A 23,014-nucleotide genomic window follows, 5' to 3' on the forward strand; every position below is an offset into this window, starting at 1 on the left:
AAACCATATTAGTACACACGCTGATATGATCCCTGGACAACTAACAATCCATGGAGAGAGAAAAGAGAGAATCAATAATCTCTCAATTAATCAATGAAGCAAATTAACCCGCATGCTTACAAGCATACATGCATAAACCTTGGATCTTTCTTGCACCAGCTTGTTCCATCTGACTGACTAATTAGATCGCTTTTGAAACCTGCAATCATGGAACAATTAGTTTGACAAACTATTAACCAACCAGTGAACTATAAACAAAATAATGTATTAATAAAATCAATTTTAAGAAGGTACCAATATTTCAGTGTAAAATTTTGAAATCTCTTGGTACCTGGTACTAGGAGGTACCAAATTTTACACTAAAATTTTGATACCTTTCAGTACCAACTCATGGACTGTACATAAAATTGCTCTATTAACAATGATATAATTTAATTAATTAATCGAAACGAACATGCATGGTTCGATTAATTCACCAACCAGGTAATAGCATTCCCCCATCTGCAAGCTCTTGATGAGGACGCCGTGCTCGTCCACCGGCAGGACCTCGCCGGAGGAGTGCACCAGCATCGCGTCGCGGCCGAACGTGCCGGCCATGTCCAGTGCCCCGCCGCTCGGCACATCGTATGCGACGCCATTGATGAACACTTGGATCGTCCCTGAAACATATTATATATATATATATATGAGTAAAATTAAAATGTAGTACAGCTAGCTAGCACATATGATCATCAGTAATGGCGAAAGCTTCGCGCATGGCTAGCATGAGATTTAATTGTTTGGAGTATACATGCGATGCACACAGTTGTTGCTAGCTCACTGACCGGTTGTTGGTTGGTGGTAGCTGAGCTGGGTTGAGTCGTTGTCCGCGTAGCTGCTGTAGTGGTGGTCGTCGCCGGCGCCGGCGCCGCGAGCCATGAGGGCCATCTGCCGGGAGATGGCGAAGAGGTCGTCGTCACCGCCGGCGTCGAGGTCGTCCGCCAAGAAGTTAGCGGAGGCCGCCGCCGGTGGCACGGGCGCGGCCGTGGCGGAGGTGACCACGCAGCCGCCGTGCATGAGGAAAGGAGGAGAGTGGTGGTGGCCTAAGACGTCGTGGTGGTGGTAGTAACCTCCTCCTCCTCCTCCACCACCTCCGGCGGCGGCGGCGGCGGATGGGAGCTGATGCAGGGCGGCGGCGGCGCCGCAGGCCTGCTGGAGCTGGCGCGCGCGGCGGCGGGAGCGGGAGCGGCGGTTCTGGAACCAGTAGAAGACGTTGGCGTCGCGGACGGCGCCGAAGCGCTCGAGGAGGCGGCGGATGCGCGCCGTCTCGTCCTTGGCCGGGTTCACCATGCCGCTGTTGAAGATGGACTCCAGGATCAGGATCTGCTCCGGCTTGGGCGCCCACCGCGACCTCGCCGGCTCACCCCCCTCGCCACCGCCACCACGGTGGCCGCCATGGCTAGCCTGCACTGCGCCGTCGTGGAGGTGGAGGTGGTGGTGGTGGTCCATGGCCGGAATAGTAGCTCGCTGCCTCGCTCTAGTGGTTGGGAAAGGTCAAAGCAGATGCAAAGAAAGCTAATTACTAAGATAATAACGTGCAGGATCTATCGATGAACAGTTTTTGTTGGTGTGGAAGAAAGGGACGCGGTAATTAAAGGGATGAAAGGATCAATGGAAGCAGAGGGTGACACACATGCGAAGAAGGGAGCAGCAATTCAAGCAACCTTATGAGAAGGACATGATGCACAGGGACGGCACCATCTACTTATAGGGCTTCGTGTGTCTTGTGCTTTCTTATTTCCTTATAGAGGGTTGCACATTTTGCTTTGCAGAGAGAGAGAGAGAGAGAGAGAGAGAGAGAGAGATGAGAGAGAGATCAGAGAGAGAGAGAGAGAGACTTTGTCTTCTATTGGCTATCATGTGGTAATTAAGGGAGCATATGGCATGCATTAATGCATAAGAGGGGTTATTGGACATGCTTAATTGTTACTCCTTTCGTTTCACAATATAAGACTAGCCTCGTCTAGATTCATGCTAATGAATTAATTTAGACATATATATAAATTATATATATTTATTAATTGATGATGAATTTAGGCAATGGTAGAAAGTCTTACAATATCAAACAGAGGTAGTAGTTTGTTTGAAATCACCGGTCATAAACATTTGACATTACAAGAATATTTTTTTCGAAAATTTAACCATCAATAATTTTCAAATTCTTGATTTCAAAGGGTAAATAATACGACTACATTACTACTTGTATATCTATAAATTAACCTATCCTTGTGTAAAATTGATGATTTAAGTTTTAAAATTTTTACCGAATTATTTCCTTAAACATCAATATAGCCAGAGGTGAATCGAAAGGATGTGCCTACTGTGACACCTTTCTACCTATGGGGGAGATAAATATGTGTTGTTTTAGATTACATCTTGGTGTCAAACTATTAAATCATTTGTAGAGCATTCTAATTATATAAAATAAATTATGTGGGTATATATTAATTTCTCGAATATTTTTATTGTGTGTCTACTTGTGATGGATTATTTTATTTTTGAGATATTTATTACAAATCTTATTAATGTTATGGTGCTGCAATCCAAAAAATGGCAATTATTTTGGAAAAGGTAGCTTTCATATGATGCATATACCATGCATTGTGAATAGATCAGTACTGTATATAGTTAGTATAAACTAAAAGATAAAAGAAGTTCACATTTTGATACACTGGAATAACACTGATGACTAAGGTATATATATATATATATATATATATATATTCCAATTTCCATGTTAAGACCGATGCATTTGAGCATGGTTTCATTTGTTGCTCCTTCACCCTTAACCTTGGTAATATTGGTACGTATTAGTTGCCAGTGGATAATTAATGGAGCTCTCTAGGGCCTTCCTTGGAGCAGTACAGGCCAATCCAGAATACCATGGTCAGTACTCTATCATTGCTACAATGAGACCGACCTGCATCGTCCGTCCTGGACACATAACAACATTGGCCAATTGTTTATTTGGTCAAATAAACACGCCCTTACCGTGAACATGGGAGCACTTTTACACCCTTTTCTGCACCAGATCAATCAAAAGAATTTCCATCTGCTCCTACCAAAGGAGGCACAGATGTGTGCTAGCCACCCTACCTGGTTTGCAAACCGGGAGCATGCATGCAGCTGAGCTGAGCACCATCTGGATCAGCTGGCCAACACTTTGGGGATCGGTTCATCTTGCTGGGCTCTCTATTTTGCTGGGACATGTGGGCCTCTTCATGTGAAACCACAAAGCTAGGACAGTGCATGGTGTTTGTTTAATTAATCTAAAGATATATATGTTGGGGGTCTGATCTGGTCTTAATTATTCCTTGGATTAGATTATTGTTGCATGTGCGGGTTTGGAGACATGTGGATTTTTATGTTTGGAGATGATGCTTCCTTTGATTTGGTTTATATATATGCTTTTCAGACCGGGCACTTTGTGATTTGAATATGTAGCTGGGCTAGACAGGTTACTCGCAGGTTTAAATTAAAAGAATTTGGTAGATGGTAGGTTCTATACTGACCACGGATGACTCACACAGGATTATGTTAGCAAGCATGCACATTTTAATTAGCGACTAATTATATATGTAGTTTAGTTCACAAAGTCGGTGTGTCGTCTTGTGTACATGCATGCATGTTTCCTCTCTAGCTAACTTTTCGTTTTTACTTTGGAATGCATGCGTGCTCCCCTGGTACGTTCATGAACTTAATTAAGAATAACTATTAATCCAACTTTTAATTAAGTGAGAATCAACGCCGCACACTACACGACACTTGATCAATGCAATATATATACAACCGTCTTATCAGCCCCAACTAAAATTTGAATTTTAGGTATTAATCTCAGAGTTGATTTTGAGAAGTTTTTTCCCCACATTTTTTTGTTCATAAATTGTTTTTAGTTCCTAGTTCATTTTCATGGATTATCAGCCATATATCTCCGTGCATATGTCAGTAATAGTAGTCCAGGGTCATAATTAACCATCTCTAACAAGAATCAAATGAACTCGTAAAATTTCTCTTTTTGAGGGGTCTCCAATAGTCTCTGATCATGGCCCGGTATCTAGCAGCTAGTGCATATATGAAAAAAATTAAGCATGACATGAGAAATATTATTGGCAAGCCTGTACACAAATCACTTAAGGAAGGAACAAAACCATTCAAGCCAGGAACCAAAGCTTGGAGAGCATATGCATGCAAAATGATGTACAGAGAAGAAGGATTTTCATCCCTCGGTTGGACATGCACTCATTTCTTATATGCCACATAAATAGTCATTATTTTTAACATAATAATAATATGGATTAATATAAAATATATCATTCCGTAAACATGCAAGTTTAAATTCGATTTTAGCAAATTGTAAGGAAAAATAAATTGAAACTAGTATGTGCACCTTCACAATTAAATTCGTTTTTTTTGTTAGAACCTGTAGAAGACAAATTTGAAATTGCATATTTGTGGAGTAATTATATATGTTATATTAATCTATTTTTTTATTATTTTATTTTTTACTCCCACCATCTCAAATATAAGGCGCAACTATATATCACTAACACAAAAACAAGAAATAGTTATAATCATCTCCTCGTTTAGAGTACCCATATGCATATATGTATGCATGTAATATGGTCGGATATTTCGATAGTGAAAAATTTAAAATAAATTAATTTAGAGAAAAGATATATGCTAGTTAATGCATAATTGCATGTATAAGACAAAGAAAAAACAGTATTAATGTCTTATGATTATAGAATGGAGCGAGTAATGGTTACTCAGGTAACATATATATATATATATATATATATATATATATATATATATGTAAGAAGTGGATTTCCAACCAAGGGAGGAAAAAGTTACCCACGCAGAGAAAGCCAAAACGAGATAGCCGTGGGCATGCATCGTCATGTACTACTGCACATATATTCCAACAACCTGGAGCTCGATCGACCTGTCTACTATAGAATTGCTGTATCTATCTATGCATCCTCCAGGATCATCGATCCACTGTGATCGACTATATATCTTTCGTCTCATTTCCTATAGCTTTTGCCAACAGAGTCAGCCAGTGATCATTTGGTACAGTCACAAATTAAGCAGGTGCCAGTGCCATTTCCATGCATGCACACATATACTACTTATCAATCACCACTGGTGCTTTTGCATGCATGCACTGAATATACATATCACCATATTATCATCATTATGTATATATACCATGTTTGGAAGCATGCTAGCTCCTTGATTCGGCATGCATGCAGCAGCTAGCTGGACATTCACACACAGTCACTTGTAATACTGTTCACTGCAACCACAAGAGCATGATGCATGCGCGCATGCTGCATATATAGGCATATTCAGACATTCAGACTAGCTCTCTTACATCACGCACACGTATATATAGCCAGGTTTCTTAACTCCTAAATCTTTTCGTTTCTCGTTATACTTATAAGCTAAAATTTAAATTTTTAACTTTAAATTTAGTGTTGTTTTTAGGTTTTTTTTCACCAAAGTTTGTTTTCCGACTTTTAACTTTTAGATCACAAAAATACGTATCTAAAAATTTTATTCTTAAATTATTTTTATTACCAAATACGTAGTTTGACCATTAATCACCGCCCCGGGACATTGCCAAACAATCAGGTACTATACACACATAAAACATATATATGGGATGTTACTGATATATATGGACATATATATGTGTATGTGTATATATATAAATAATATATATGATTAATCTAGATATAGCTAAAATATCTTCCAATATAAAAAAAATTAGCTAGCTAGGTGGCTAGGACTAGCACCGTATAAGCAGCAGGACACAGGCTGCAGCCAGCAATGAGCCCCCCTGACCGCTGAAAAGCTACCACAGCTTCATACTATGAACACTATGTGCGGCAGTTGTCATCACAGCAGAGTACTGCACATGTCTGCATATGCTGCCGACATGGTAAACGAGCAAATCACACGGGGTTGGCCCAAGTGATCGGCTAAGTTTGTGCCCTTCCTTCACCACCACGACGATGCAGAAATATATTCTCTGCACGAAATGTTCTCTCTATCGATCAGTATATGTATACGTACTATCTCCATCGTAGAAAGAATTCATTTTTTAATTTCTGTGTTCACCATTTGTTATATTTGAAAAAATATAAAAAAGTCAAAAAAAATAAATTAGTCATATACAAAGTATTATTCATGTTTTATCATCTAACTGCAATAAAAATATTATTCACAAAGAATTTCAAATATGACAAAGAGTCAAACGAGATCGTATATAAACTAGTAAAAAATAACTTATTTTGATATGTCTGTAACAACACTCGCTAGTGTGTACTGCAGATGCATGAACGCAATATGCATGCGGTGATTATATCTGATGAATTAAATTGAAACGAGATACGATGTGACACATCACACATGCATGATTGTTCAGTAGTGTGTACTGCAGGCATGGCATTACATGCGCATGCTCGCAAAGACGCACTGACGAGACGACGTGTTGCCCTCTTGTTTGTCCGTCTCTTGCATGCATGCAATTAGCTAGATTCCCTCTCCCTCTCGATCCCAATCATGCATGCATGCCCACGGCATGTGAATTCAGAGATTTATCTTGCCAGCCAATGCAAATAACTCAACGTGCATGGGGTTTCAAGGAGGAAGAGCTTTTTGCTATTGACATTTCGGTTTTTTTAAAAACTTATTTTATAAATAGATATCTAAAAAACTTATTGCACGAATAGACCTTTTTAATCGCGGCAACGTCGTTGGCGCCGTCGTTCAATAGGACGACATCAATATTGTTGGTATATCCTGGCCACATAAGCATAATATAATGATTTAGAGGACGACATCAATCTTATGTTTATCTCGATTTAACATGGTAATTTTTTAAGCCTATAAAACGACTATGGTGACTCTCTTCCTGCCTCTCTTAGAGTAACAGATTAAGGTAGTGGTGCTGTCAAAAGAAATACGCAGTGAGACAGACAAGCCAATCATAACAAGGGCATGCATGCTACCCGAGGTACGTATGTCATATAGTGGCACTGTGTGAGGCTACTGTATCAGGATACCATATTTGGAATGAGTCTCTTTTTAGAGGTCAGGATCTTATTGTTAGCTGATTGAAAAATACTACCTCTATTTCATAATGTAAGATGTTTGATTGTTTTTACAACATTTGATCATTCATCTTATTTAAAAATTTAGTATAAATATAAAAAAATGACAAGTCATGCTTGAAGTTCTTTCGATAATAAAATAAGTCACAAAAAAATAAATTATATTTCTATAATTTTTTAAATAAGACAAATGGTCAAACATTACCAGTAAAAAAGTCAAACATCTTACATTGTGAAATGGAGGGAGTAGTTCAGAACCCACCTGCTCCACTGTTGATCAATCCCCAAAAATCATTAATTGTGCAAAATCACACATTATATTACTTATATGGTCCATATATGCAAGATGCAAACATGTTTGGTAATAACATATAAATGGAATCTAAGCTATACACCTTGCAGACAATTGTACGTTAGCTGCAAAAACATAATGATTCACTAGTGTTTCTCAACCAAAAACGTCTGAGGTATGGCATTAGCTTATCTGACAATTAGTAAATATATTAGACTTAAACGGTAGTTATTACCTAGAGGAAAAATATTTGTACAACCTTTCCACGTGTGATATTTGGATGCTGAAAACTCATAAAATAGGTCGTCCATTTATTTAGTTAAATATATCTGTACATTTTTTGCCAGACAGGGATGATTGTATTAAACACATCAGAATGATTGCAAACACAAGATTATGCATGGTTCAATACGGCTAGCTAGTAGGCTGGTGGATTGAGTCGGTATTTGATGACCTCCCCAAAGGGGGGCCTTGTATTTATATCTCGAGATACCCTTTGTCCAAGTAGAAAACAAGAGTTATACGAGGATATGTAGGAGCAATCCTAGATAAGCATGTTCACCCAACCTAGTCGACCCAACCTGACTCGATCGACCCAGTCCGAAAAATCTTGAACCTAGCTCGATAATGCACAGGGCCAAGCCTAGGCCTAGATATAAAAGCATGACCTAGCTCGAGAAAGCCCCAAGATCGGGCTGGGCTCAAGAGCCTGGTTTTTTTTGCTAGATTTTTCGGGCCTACCCTAGGGTTTGAACAAGCCAGTCCTAGTTGTTACCGAATTAGGCTACATAGTCTTTTATTGATAGGTGTCAAGGCCCTTGTATGTTTAGGCGTCATCCGTTAGCTTACATAAGGTTGCTCTCTCTCGCGCTATATATATATATATATATCAAAATTAATATGTGCCCCCTCTTTGAATAAGCTATTGTATGCCTCCTTCCCTCATAAATCCTAAACCACCCCTCCTAAGGGTCCATAACCTCTCTCTTGACCAGTCAAAGCTCTCACCGATCGGTCAAACCTGTGCTTTGACCTTCTTCCACACCCTACTTTTGTCCACTTCCGTCTATCTAAAAAGTACAGTAACACGAAGACAAAAATACAGTAATATGCCTTATAAAATGCAGTAATATAGTCACGATGGATCTAGTTTTTTAAATCATATTTTTTTAACCACTGGGATGAAAACAATTTTAAAAAATAATATAAGACACATGAGATAGTGCTCTCTAAAGATTGGGAATACAATCTTTTAGCTCTCCCATATATATTAGTGCTACTGTAGCAACAGTATGCAGTCACACCGTGTGTTATTGCACTTCTATCATGATGTTACTGTACTTATATCACGACGTTACTGTAATTATGCAATAACAGTGCACATATTACTACACTTATATCACGATATTACTGTAATTATGCAGTAACAACGCACATGTTACTACACATGTATCACGATGTTACTACACTTGTATCACGACATTACTACAATTATACAATAACAATACACATATTTTATAGCAACATAGCGCTATTACTATACAGAAAATGTATCGTTACTGCAGCTATTATCATACCATTAGTGTATACTAATACAAATCCTACGTATATTTCTTAAGATTTTGAACTTTAAACAACTTTATCTCTCGCCTTATTTATTATTTTCTAAAAAATTTTGTACCATATTGTTACAAAAAAGTGCTTAAAAAAGTAGATCTCTCATGGGTATGTTCGATATTATTACTGTAAATTAGTTGTCGTGTTACTGTACTTTTGACTTATTGTTATTGTATAATTCCTGTGAGGCAAGAGGTGAGCTTAAATAGACACGGGGGAGCCCATAAGCGGGTTGTCCGACGGAAAAGAACCCTTTCACAGCATTTTATATATATGTGTGTGTGTGACCAAGGAACATGTATTGAGAGAGTTTTAGATTTCGAGAAGCAACTAGTGAGAAGTCATCTTCTCAAAATCTAACGCTGGTTTTTTCAGCTTTTGTCTTCAAAGTTTCTACAACTACATATTCTCGAAAGCTAGGTATTGTTTGGAAAAACTTCCGAATTCGGAAGATCCTGTCAGAAGATGCAGCAGTCAATATCTCTTCCAAACTGGGCCAAAGGTGACCAAGACTCTCAACAAAGATGCTGGGGCCGGCCTTCTCCCTTGGAATCGTTGTTAGATTTGTATAATAAATTAATGATTTAATTCATAGATAGCATATGTGTAATGATGTTAATCAGTAGACTGTGTTTTTATTTAAGGTCAGTTGCAGATATCACACCAATTAATGGATGGTCCAAGTCCTTATGATATATTCCATAACAGTTATGATCACCAGTTAACAACATATTATTTTTAAAATCAACCAGGAGAGCGACAGGGCACACGAGTTTCCCTCCGTGCATGTCCCCCGGTGTGGCCTCAAATGGTAGAGAGTCGCACGGAAGGAAGCAAACACTCCCTTTTTTAGAAAGCATATAGGACGAGTTCAATTACTGTGTGGGAGTGAGTGAGAAGTGTGCATGGGTGTTAAACTAATGCTACTTGCCTATGTACTCCGTTATTTAATTAATTACTTACACTAATCCATCTCATCAACACAACTGGTGTATGTGTCCACACACCTAAATAATACTATCTGTCAGTTATTTTTTTTAACTTTACTAGCTTTGTTGGGGAGTGGTGGTGGGAGGGGGTGGACTGACATAGAGGGTTGTTGGTTGATCGTTGTGTGATGCGCTACGTTGTTTTGTAACGTATGTATATGTGTGTGTATATATATATGGTGGTGCTACACAACGCGTCATAGAGAAAATATGCGCGACGAAACAACGTAGCATGTTACACAGCGATCAACCAACCACCCTCCACGTTAGCCCACCCCCTCCCACTACCTCCAACGGAGCTAGTGGAGTGAAAGATGACCGATATATACAAGTGTTTGAGTTAAAAAATAACTTATATATGCGTGAGGGTGTTTACTACGATACACCGTGAAGTTAAAATTTAACTGATGACAACGTGAAAGGAATGTGTTCGTTTACTGGTTGAGGAATTAAAAATTAACTGATGACCCCCACAGATTTTTAGTCCCCATGAAGGTCTATAGAGTTAAAAATTAACTAATGACAACATGGAAGGAATATGTTCGTTTACTGGTTCATTTGTAGCCATTCGATGTGCAGTTAAATTTTAACTATCATTCAAAATGTCTGCGTGAGATTGCTACCTAGGAAAATGGCCTAGTTATTGCGATGTTGTACTTGTTGAGATAAAAAAAATAACTTATCGATGGTCATAACAAAAATACTTCCGTCCATACTTAACATCTGTTTGGTTAAAAAATAACTAACACATATGCTCATCAGTACCAAATCAACAATTACATGGCTCGGTAGGTGATAAGTTAAAAATTAACTGTTGCGTAAGATGATTATTTGTTAGCTGTACTCAATGATGACCAAAACTTTGGTAGCATGTTCGAGTTAAAAAATAACTCAGACTGGCCCCGTATTGTATTTGTTTATAAACATGGCTGGAAAACATCAAGTAACCAAAAAAACCTCAAAATATGATAGACCATTCACTTATCACGTCGCATAATATAAATATTGTCACCCCTATTAATAATAATAAAAATATATACCTTCATCTTACATAACAAAATACATAGAAACGTAAATGTTACTGTGCACACGCGCAACATGTTGTTGGGTTCAGACATTGCTTTCAGTTGTTTATGACACATTAGACATTGCACAGAAAACACACAGTATAGTCGGTTTCATCTACACCAATCAGATTCATTGACTAAAATACTCAAATGTGTACCACCGAGAACCCTAGCGAGGTGTGTGAAAAACCTGTCGTGGTCGCTGATACCATGTCTGAAGTTGAGTTGCCAAAAGAGTTTACAACAGATTATGAGAAGCCAGAAGAGTTTCGTGTGTCGAGTCCTCCTCCTCTGACATCATCATATCTAATCCCGCCGTCACCGTCAATGGAAAATGACATCGTTGCCACCACCAAGGATATGTGCTACGTTTCTACACTATGCCCTTCTCCAACGTCGGTCGCCGATGACCTAAACCCACCAGATGACCACATTTGATAGCATTTTTTGGAGACCTCCATGATCAGGCATGTGTGCTGTGTAAGATGTAGTTAGTGATAAACCCTAGGCATTACGGACGAGACGATATGTGTATTATATTATGGAGACGATGATGCTTGTACTTACCTGCTAGTCGCCTGAGATTGAGGAGAAAAAGATCATCGGGAAAGCGCTGCGTCGTCGCCGGATATCGCTTGAAGAACAAACACTGTGAGGAAAATGGGGGAATCGTTCTCACACAACGAAAAAATAGAAAATGAAACCAGGAAAGCGTGTGCGCGGCGATAACCGCACCGGTTTTGGGAGTCTGAGAGCCTAATCTTCTTCACCTTTGACAACATTTTTCTGGAGACCTCCATGATCGGGCTTGTGTGTTGTGTAAGATGCAATTAGCGATAAACCCTATGTATTACGGACGTGATGATATGTGTAATGTATTGTGAATACAATGATGTTTGAACTTATCTGCTAGACACCTGAGATTGAGGAGAAAAAGATTGTCGGGAAAGTGCTGCGCCATCGCCAGAGATCGCTTCAAAACAAACGCTGTGAGAAAAATGGAGTCGTTCTCACACAATGGAAAAATGGAAAATGAATAGGCCGCTGCCACTAATCACGGTAACTGACATATCAAAACAACTATATTTTAATACCCACACGATGTTGTTGAGTTAAACTTTAACTTATACTCCGCTTGCAGGATGCACCTAAAAGTTTAAAATTAACTAGACACAAGCAAAAAATGCTACTGTATGTTATAGCTAGATGATGAGCTTCTGTGTGTTCTTCCGTAAATTTTTTACTACACTTAATGTGAATGTCTGCGTTGAAAAACAAGAAGTTAAAAATTAACTCGAGTTGGTTTAGACTATTGGTGTGCTCGATGGTTCGTGTGTTTTAGTAAAATTTTAACTCAAATCGATATATGCCATGTGTTGTTCAAAAAGTTAAGGGAACGATGGGCAGTCCGTGGGTCGGGGATATGCGTTGTTTATTACGTAGTGCTCAAAGCGTTGTATAATATAGTGTGTGTGTGTATATATATATATATATATATATATATATATATATATATATATATATATATATATATATGGCTCCCACCTTTTCGCCTTTATTTATGCTTATAAATAATCTAAAATTATACTCCCTCCATCCCACATTACATGGGATTTTGACTTTCTGTTTATAATGTTTGACCACTCGTCTTATTTAAAAATTTAGTACAAATATAAAAATTATAAGTAATACTTAAACTACTTTTAATAATAAACAAAATAATAAACAAATTAAATAATATTTTCAAATTTTTGTAATAAGACAAGTGGTTAAACATTATAAATAGAAAATCAAAATCTCATATGATATGGAACGGAGGTTGTATGTCGGTACTCCATTTAATTAAAATTCATCTTATGGTCTTTTATATAGTTCGTCTTATAGCGTTTGATACAAAAATTTATAGAGACAAATTAATTTCGGATTACTAGTAAGCCATAGAGCTTATTCCAAACAATATGGGCATAATATTTCCTAACTATATAGCTCCACTAATTGATCTGCTATTATTTTTTCTAAAATATAATTTGTGGTCAAAATTAGATGTGGTAGAAATTTTTATACTTATTTATAAGAAGACAACGGTGGATGAATCCGACGCTCTATCTATTTAGGTTGTAATTTTTCAAATTACCCGGTAAAATTCCTAATATTAAGAAACAATTAGATCTAAATTGATAGCCACGTATACAATCAAATTAAGGCAAAGATTGTAACAATACATTTTATGTCGAATATATATTTACTTATTTTAGGCATATTATAATATATTTTCTTTATCGATAGTAAAGTAGGATTATTAGATAGTAGTAGTAGTGAAGGAATGTCTCAAAAGGATATGCCTCATAAGTAAAATAATGAACTTTGTTTAAGCTGTGTATGGTACGGAAGAATCGGAATTCGATAGCGGTCATTGTACGAAAAGTGGGTTAAATGAGACCGTTTGGACTTTGGATGACACCTGTAGTACATGGTTTGTACTATAATATTCCAACCTAGCACGGTCACCGATATGTTGCTTGCATAATCACCACCAGGCTTAGGGGCATTAATCCCATCAGGGATATAATATTTTTCTCTTGAAACATGGTGTAATCGTATGCGCTCATAACATTTACTCCCTCCGTCCTACGTAATAAGGGATTTTGATTTTTTGTTTATAATCTTTAACTACTTGTCTTAAAAGTATTATTTATTTTGTTTATTATTTTCTTTATTATTAAAAGTAATTTAAGTATTACTTATAAATTTTTTATTTGCACTAAATATTTGAATGAGATGAATGATGAAAAATTACAAGTGATTAGTTAAAATCCTCTATATAGTGGGACAGAGGGAGTACACGTTTGTCTCTATAAATATACAAAATGCCTTGCTATACATATATGAGCACATCCAAAGATTAGACTGGCTATATCTTTATATTAACGAAGTTATCATTAGTGTCTCGCTATCGATGAGTACCTCGTCAACCACTGAAATAACAGTGAGCCATACGTACGAGAACCCATGTTAAATCTTGCTAAGCTTTGAACCCTGGTGGGTAGGTTCCACCGCATGCAACACAAGCAATTTAGCTTGTGTAATTATTTGCACCATCTGGATAACCCTGATTATCGGTAGTATAATAGTTATTTGCCACGTGACACTCTAAGCTTGTGTAATTTATTAGTGAACATCATAAAATTAGTCATGACTAAAGGATATCTCTCTAAAACTAGTAATTTATCACGGGACATTATTCATTATTTTACTATTTTAAATCTAATTGGAGAGAGAAATTCTTTAAGAAGACAAGAATGCTCTAGGGCCATAAACTTGTAACCTAGTACTCGAGTGAAAATGGAATATAATGTATGGTAGCAATGTCCTTAGAATGACGATAGATTAATTGACAGTCGACGTATAATGTGTAATTTGAAATTTTGAAATTAAAAGTTCAAAAATTTAGAGGAAAACCAGAAAAATATAAAGATTATGAAATTATGAAAAATAGACAATTTAGAAAAGATGAAAAATGTATTCATATTCCCGCTCTAGGATTTTTGGATGGGATCGAAGGAAGGATGATGCGGCCAAGCCAATTGGAGTAGCATGTGCTGACACAATGAACAAACTCGTCATATTAACATGTGGTTCCTCTCTTCAGTTGATTTGGATATAATAAAATGGTAATCACAGTGTCCTCTAATAAATTAATAATTTTTAGAAGCATTGTCTAGTCATATCATATTTTTGCTATATATATCCACATCAAATTGCCTATACTTGAGGGTTATGTAGCAGCATTTGTTGCTTGCACAATAACCTCGGGAAAACCCTGGTTACTGTTGTATTTTGGATTGTCCAGGTGTGGATGTAAGTGTGTGTCTACCCACACACTAGCTAATTAAATGTCCATGGACCTACAAATAAACATATTATAATATTACTTAAAATAAATAAAATATATTATACATGAAAATATTCATTTTCTATCTAAAAATATTGAATTTAATTTGATTTAATCTATATGTAGCTTTTTTTAATAATGAAAACGGGTTACATCTCCCATAAATACCATTTTTGGCACATGCCTAAGAATTAAATATAAACCAGAAACAAAAGTAAGTTGATGGGAAAACATCCAACTCTCTCCAATAAGTACAAGACATATGGTTTCTAAAATTGCAGCGAGGTAGATGATACTTCTCTACTTACTTACTAGTTAAATACATGTGAGGATTTTATGATTTGTTATTAAATTTTTTTATATGAAATAGTCATCTTAATTTAAATTTATATGTAGATATCAATCTATATTTATTTAATGTTTTATATCAAAAAATTTAAGTGCTAAATTATAAAACTGTAACAAGGGTAGACCGCTCCTACTTTTTATAGGGAGTAAAGAAATTTTGGATCGGATCGTCCATGTACTTATGAGACTAAGATTTCGAGTCTTGGCTACATGCTTTATGCATGGCATCTCTTTGTAAGCGCAGTCCATACACATATATACATATATACGAATGCTTGTTAATTACTCCTAATTAATTCCAAATGGCTGATCGAGCTCTCTCCGTGCACAGAGATACATATATAGTGCAATCGTGAACGAGAAATCATGTTAAGATCGAGATCGTACAGATGCAGCTAGCATGGAGCCATGGACACGTTGATATATACGGTGCCTTATTTTTTCGGTTTTGTTTATACTCATGAGTCAAAATCTAATTTTTTTATTTAAGTTTTTTTATCGTAATTTATTTTTCAGCCTTTATCTTTATATTGCTAAAAATTATTTATAAATTATTTTTCGTTTGTAAATATGTCTGTCTTTTCAGCCAAAACACAGCCAAACGATACGATGGTGCAGCAAATTAATTAACCTAATTTGAAGGAGAAGTCGTAGCAATGATGAAGCTAGTCAATTAGCCAGTCTGGACATCAACCAGACAGGCCGGAGAAAGATGCGATCGAATCTATCCCCCGATGCTCCCCTACCTAATTAAACAGGATTGCACGGCTCGATTCGATTCGATTATTAACTAACTAATTAATTCCTGGCTAATCACAGGTGCTTAGGTCTATAGATTATGTTGCTAATAATCAGTTGATTAGTTAATTAAGTTTAGGATCGTCCGGCCGTCCGGACTGCGCGGCGATGGGTGGCGCTGTCGAGCGACAAACCGTCCAAAGAGAAGAACAGCACGATCATCGCGTACCTACCCATCAATCTATCTATATATATCTACCTGCCTTTTCGTTCATCGTTTCTTTTTAATTTGTCAAAAAAAATGTAATTACGATATGTATTATTATAAATAATTAAATAAATAAACATTCATTCTACAGGTCACAGCTCACAAGTAGGTAGTGGTTTTCTTTTTTCTTTTTTTTTATAGGACAGGTAGATAATGTTAATTTGTCTTGATATGGCAGTTGAATTTAGGCACACTGGTGAAGACGAGTGAATTTGTGTAATTAAAGGAGGGAATGAGTAAATTTATAGAACTAAGTAGAGCTACGTTTGATTGATTAAATTGCTGCAACAAAAACTAAGCTTTTTAAAAATATATATATTACACACAAGCAGCACATGCACATATAAATACACATACTGCAAAATTTTCAGTTGTTAATTATAAGAAAGTATTTGGGGATTCTAGAATTTTTACTACCTGCAGAGGTAGGTACCTGAAGCAACCAAATTTTACACCATAAAAGATTATGATACCTTCTAAAGAATCATAAAACAAAACTCTAATATATCTGTACGATTAAAAATAAAATATGTCAATTGATTTAATAGAATCACTCAAAAGTACGTTAATTAACACCACTCCAATTGCATTATTTTGCTTCACCGTCGTCCGTCTGATGACTGATCGATCTATCGACCAAATAACCAAACCGTTTCAGGGGTGGCGATCGACGCAAACAGTGGGCAATGCAGCTCCTCCGTTTCGCAATAATAATAATTTCTAGCATCTTCATATACTAGTAAATTTAAACATATACATACAAATAGTATATATCGATTAATAAATAAATCTAAACATATCCAAAGAAAATCTTATTCGATTAATAAATAAATCTAAACATATCTAAAAAATCTTGTTATAAAACGGAGACAGTAATAGTACCACTGTACAACCAGGCGTGCGTGCGGGGCGGCGCATCGTACTAATTAATCACTAATTAAAAAGTAGCTTAATGTCAGTTGTGCCCTAATTACACCCTGTGATGCTAGATTAAGTAGCCGGTTTTATCATGTTTGGTACTTGTCGTGTGCAGTAGCAGCATGTGTGATCTCTTTTAGAGTGACACGGATCCATCGTGATCATCTCTCTCTCCCTCCCTTTAATCCCCTTGTTTTGATGCATGTTAATTAGCCACGCTAGCTTAATTTGCTGCTTCCAAAAGCTTAGCTAGCTTGTCGGTATGCAGCTAGAGCATGCACGAGGGGGTACCTAAGCTTTTGCTACATATATTAATTGATTACATATTAATTCGATCGAGCTGTTAGCCAACTGAAATTCTATATTTAATTAATTAATTAATTAGGTGAAAGTGTAATCAATTTGATTTCTTTTTTTCCCTGTACATAAATTAATCCAGCTTTCAAGAGTTCCGTTAATTAGTGGAGACGTGGAAAGAATTAAAGCTCATCGTGAATGCGTCCAAAGGGTTGGCGCTATATATGTTTCCCATTATGCTTGGCCTGTTTCTGGACTCCTGTTTGTTATTTGATCTTTAGGGGCAGTTCATTTGATAGCTGCAGTCAACATGTACAAGGGCTTGCAGGGGCTAGCTATAAGTACAATTAACCAAACTAAATAGCTAGATACTCCTCTCGTTTCATAACGTAAAATGGTTGACTTTTTTATTAGTAATATTTGACCGTTTGTCTTATTTAAAAATTATAAAAATATCATTTATTTTGCTTGTGACTTACTTTATTATTAAAAAAAACTTTAAGCACGACTTGTCATTTTTTATATTTATACTAAATTTTTAAATAAGACGAATAGTCAAACGTTGTAATCTATAAGACGAATAGTCAAACGTTGCAATAAAAAAAAATCAAACATCTGTGAAACGGAGATAGTAATTAATTGCGGCGAAATGACAGCCTAGCTATATCGATCCGTTTGTAGCTTTCTGTTCGATCAGCGTACGAGATTCAGAAAGGTCGTCGGTCCAATATGCTGTTGATCGACTCTAACCAAACAAGAGTTAGCCCATCATATATGTTTTTGAAGCACTCTTTAGTAGGGTCTTCACTTATGGAGGCTAATTAAGAATTCTGCTTGGGAACCAAAACACTTTCATAAGATTCAAGCAGGGAAACAAGAGACTGGTACTCCTGGTTTTTAATACACGACGTCCTTAAATTTTTAACACATGTCTGACGATTCGCAGTATTTAATTTTTAAAAATAAGCAAAAATATATCTAGTAATAAATCAAATTAAAAAATTAAATTAAATAAGTAGTCAAATGAATACCTAAAATCAGTAGCATTATATATTAAAAATCACTGAGGTTGAAATATGCAGAGTATATTCGACTTCTCACTAGGCTACCCTGTCAGTGCTCGAAATTTGGCTTGTAAACGAGCGTAATTTTGGCCCATCAATCGCTGCAAGACCTGGCGCAATTTTGGCGCGTGGGAGCGTGAGATAGCTCAGCGTGAAATTGGCCCATGAGTGATCATGAATTCAGCCCATAAATGTGTGTGGATTCACTCCATGAGTGAGAGTGAATTTGGCCCGTAATGTGCGTCAATTCGGCCCGTAACTGATAGCGAATTCAGCCCACATTTGCCCGTGAATTAGGCCCATATCTATGTGCAATTTTAGCCCATGAATGCAAATTAATTAATGTTGGCCCGTGGGAGCGCACGATAGCTCTGCGTGAATTTGGCCCATAAGTGATCATGACTTCAGCCCAAAAATGCGTCTGAATTCACTCCATGAATGAGAGTGAATTCGGCCCATAAATGCTTATGAATTCGGTCCGTCGATGGGCGCAAATTCAGCCCATGGTGCCCATGAATTAGGCTCATATATATGTGTGCTATTTCAGCCCAGATTATAGGCGCACATGCATCCGGCCCATCGTGAAGTTTAACTTTGCCTTGAGATTGTAGTGAAAATCAGGAGGCCAATGAGTATACCTGAATTTGGCCCGGTGTGTGCACAGATTCCGGCCGGGTGCATGCACATTCATGTCGTGAGAGTACATTATTTTGGCCCATAAGTTTATGCAAATTCAGCCCATAGATGTGCACAATTCCGGCCCAAAGGCCTGACTGAATTAAGCCCACATAACTCTGAAACTTCGGCCATAGGTGATCGTGAATTTGGCCCCAGAATGAATTCAGTCCGTTAGGCCCATAAAAGCGCACGCGTAACAGGAATGAATTTGGCTCCTGATCGTGCGTGAATTCAGCCCATATATTAGAGTAAATTTGGCCCAAGCGTGAGTGCAAATCCAACCCATGAAATTCAGCCCATCAGTGGGCTCGGCCTGCAGAAGCATCGTTTTGGCCCATGTCAGATAGCAGGCTCCAGCTGATAGATTCCTATATGTTAAGTTTATATTTGTTTATAATATTTGCATATATGCAGATTTTTAAATACAGAGTTTGTATGTCTAAAATTTGTATGTATAAAGTTTATATGTCTAAAGCATATATAAGTGTGTATGTGTGTGTATCTGTACCTGGCGGAAACGATCTGAGCCAACTGATAAAGCCCCAATACGAGTGCAGGATTCTGGCCCAAAGGCGCGCTTGAATTTGGCCCACACGACATGCAGCTTCAGCCCATACATCATCGTGAATTTGGCCCCTGAATAAATTAATTCCGTTAGGCCCATGAATGCTCACGTTTGACAGCAATGAATTTGGCCCATGAGAGTGCGTGAATTCAGCCAAGGAATAAGTTCACTTTTGGTCCCTCAAGTTGTCACGAAGTATCAAAATCGTCTCTCAACCGCAATACAGAAATGTTCGCCCTCGAAGTTACGAAAACGTTCAATTCAGGTCCTTGGGCAGTATTGGAGGGTGGTTTCGCTGACATGGCATCCTAGTCAGCAAAAAATAGATTAAAAAATTCATGGGCCCATCTGTCAGCCTCATAAGAACACAAAAAACCAACACTCTCCCCTCTCTATCGAGGCCGGCGGCTGGGCATCGGTGAGCTCGGGTGTGGGCACGGGGAGGCGATCACACTGGGCGCGAACTTGGGCGGCAGTGGAACGGCAGCGGCGACGGCGGGCACAGGCTTGGCTGCTTGGGGCGGATGCACCGACGAGCTTGGCTTCCGTCGCGGCGCCCGAACAGCCTTCCCCGTCCTCATCAGAATCAGTAACGACACGCCTGTCCCCGTCTCCGGTGTTGCCCGGGCGCCGACACCGCCCGCCATCTCCTCGCCCCACGCTCGCGCCTGGCTCCTCCAGCCAGCCGCCGAGTCGCCCCGTCGGGCTCCTGTGCGCCACATGGTCGTTGAGCCGCCGCCGCCGCCCCGCGCTGCCGGCTGCCGGGCGTCGTCGAGCCCCGGCCACGCCGCTCGGCCCCCGAGCCATCGCCGCCGGGCCGCTCCCACCGCCGTGCTCCCGTGCGCCACCCAGTCGCCGAGCCACCACCGCGCCGCCCCAGGCCGCCCTGCGCTGCCGCTACCGTCGGGCGTCGTTGAGCCCCAATCGCGCCTCTGCGTCGCGCCACCCGGTCGCCGAGCCACCGCCGCCACCGCGCGGCCGCTCCCGCCGTCGTGCCGCGCTCCCGTGCGCCCCGCCCCCCGACCACCGCGCCACTGCTGCTGCCGCGCGGTCGCTCCTGTCGTGCCGCCGCGCTCCCGTGCGCCCCCGGCCGCCGAGCCCCCGCCGCTGCCGCGCGGCCGCTCTAGTCGTCGTTCCGCCGCGCTCCCGTGCGCCACCCGGCCGCTGAGCCACCGACACGCCGCCCCGCACTACCGTTGCCGTCGGGCGTCGTTGAGCCCCGGTCGCGCCGCCTCGCCGTGCCACCCAGTCGCCGAGCCACCGCTGCCGCCGCGTGGCCGCTCCCGCTGTCGTGTTGCTGCTCCCGTCGTCGCGCCGCCGGGCTCCCGTGCGCCACCCAACGCTGAGCCACCGCCTCCGCCACGCGGCCGCTCACTGTCGTGCCGCCGCTCCCGTCGTCGCGTCGCCGGGCTCTCGTGCGCCACCCGACAGCCACGCTTCTGCTGCCACCGCGCGTCGTTGAGCCCCGGGCTCCCGCGCGACTCCCGACCACCGAGCCACCCCCGCTGTCGCGCCGCCGCATGTGCTCTGTGAGGGAGAGAGGAGAAGAGGAGGGAGGGGAGAGAGTAAAAGATTAAAAAAATCTGACATGTGGAACCCACCAGCCGCCACGTCAGTAAAACCGATCAAAAAATAGGTCAATGCTGCCGAGGAACCTTTAGTGAACAGATTCGGTGAGTTCAGCCCATCAGTGGGGACGACGGCCTGCCAGAAGCATCATTTCGGCCCATCGTTGATAGCAGGCTCCAACCGATAAAGCCTATCCTATACGAGTGCACGATTCTAGCCCAAAGGTGTGACAGAATTCAGCCCACATGGCTGTGCAGCTTCAGCCAATAGGTGATCCGGAATGAATTTGGTCCGTTAGGCCCTAAATGCGCACGCGTGACAGCAATGAATTTGGCCTGTGATAGTACGTGAATTCAGCCCATATGTTACAGTAAATTCGGCCCCAGTTTGCTTGCAAATCCAGCCCATAAAACCACGTAATTCAGCCCATCAGTGGAACCAGCCTGCCAGAAACATCGTTTTGGCCCATCTTGGCTACAACTGATAAAGCCTAAAATTTCGGCCGAATTTCGCCCGCTTTAAAATAGCTGTTGGCCGCAATTCAGTAGTCATTTGTACATTTTGAAACATTGTACTACTACTTTAATTTGCACATTATGAAACAATGTACAGCGCTGGCAAATAGTAGTGCTGAAACACGAAACATTTTATTTTAATATCATGAACTGAGTTGTTTTTTTACGTGTAAGTTTCAAACATAAAATCTTAAAAATACATCTCTTTCAAAATATAAAAAACACGCCTCCATTTCATCACAAATATATTTGAGAAATTCACATCAACTTACCATTTAAAAAAAAATCTGACAAGCTGGTTTCAAAAACAGAATGGTTATTATTGAATGTTGAATTTAGAATCGCACGATATATATTACTCAGTGTTCTTTCGAGCAAAATGTCAAATCTTTCATCACATATTTATTATTTATTATATATCTAAAATTATATCTAGTAATAAATTAAATTAAAAATTTTAAATAAAATAAATAGTCAAACGTATACCTGAAATCAGCATCGTTATATATTAAAATCAGTGAGGTTGAAATATGCAGAGTATATTCGGCTTCTCGCTAGGCTACTTTGGCCTCATTCGGCGAGGCATGTACGTTTTTCATGCGCATGCTTTCCGAACTGCTAAACGGTGTATTTTTTTAAAAAAATTTTATAGGGAAGTTGCTTTAAAATCATATTAATCTATTGTATATTTTTTAATAATTAATAATTAATTAATAATATACTAACCTTCTACACCGTTTTCCGTGCCAATAACTTAGGACGTGTTTGGTTGCCCCGAGGATGGTTGGCCTGCATCCGTGCGTGCAGGAGAGTAGTGTTTGGTGGCCTGCAGGTTAACCCCTTTCTTCCACCAGCCAAACGCGGCCTCTGTTGGTGCTCGAAATTTGGCTGAGCGTAATTTTGGCCCATCAGTCGCTGCAAGACCTGTCCACAAATTATCACTATTTCAGTTCAGCTCGTAACTTTGCACAATTTTGGCCCATGGGAGCGCACGATAGCTCTGTATGAATTGGCCCATAAGAGATCATGAATTCAGC

The 23,014-nt window shown here is 39.4% G+C and overlaps 1 protein-coding gene across 1 annotated transcript; it reads right to left on the bottom strand.

Moving 5' to 3' along the window:
- Positions 1-435: 435 nt before the first annotated feature.
- LOC102715415 (WUSCHEL-related homeobox 10-like) lies at positions 436-1,488 on the bottom strand. The gene is made up of 2 exons (XM_040526737.1): positions 825-1,488; positions 436-659 (listed from the first exon to the last, which is right to left on the bottom strand). Exons 1-2 carry the CDS (start codon positions 1,486-1,488, stop codon positions 436-438), a joined length of 888 nt encoding a protein of 295 aa, XP_040382671.1.
- Between the last annotated feature and the right edge of the window lie 21,526 nt (positions 1,489-23,014).

This window comes from Oryza brachyantha, chromosome 8 (genome assembly GCF_000231095.2).
Source record: "Oryza brachyantha chromosome 8, ObraRS2, whole genome shotgun sequence".
NCBI classification, from domain to species: Eukaryota; Viridiplantae; Streptophyta; class Magnoliopsida; order Poales; family Poaceae; genus Oryza; species Oryza brachyantha.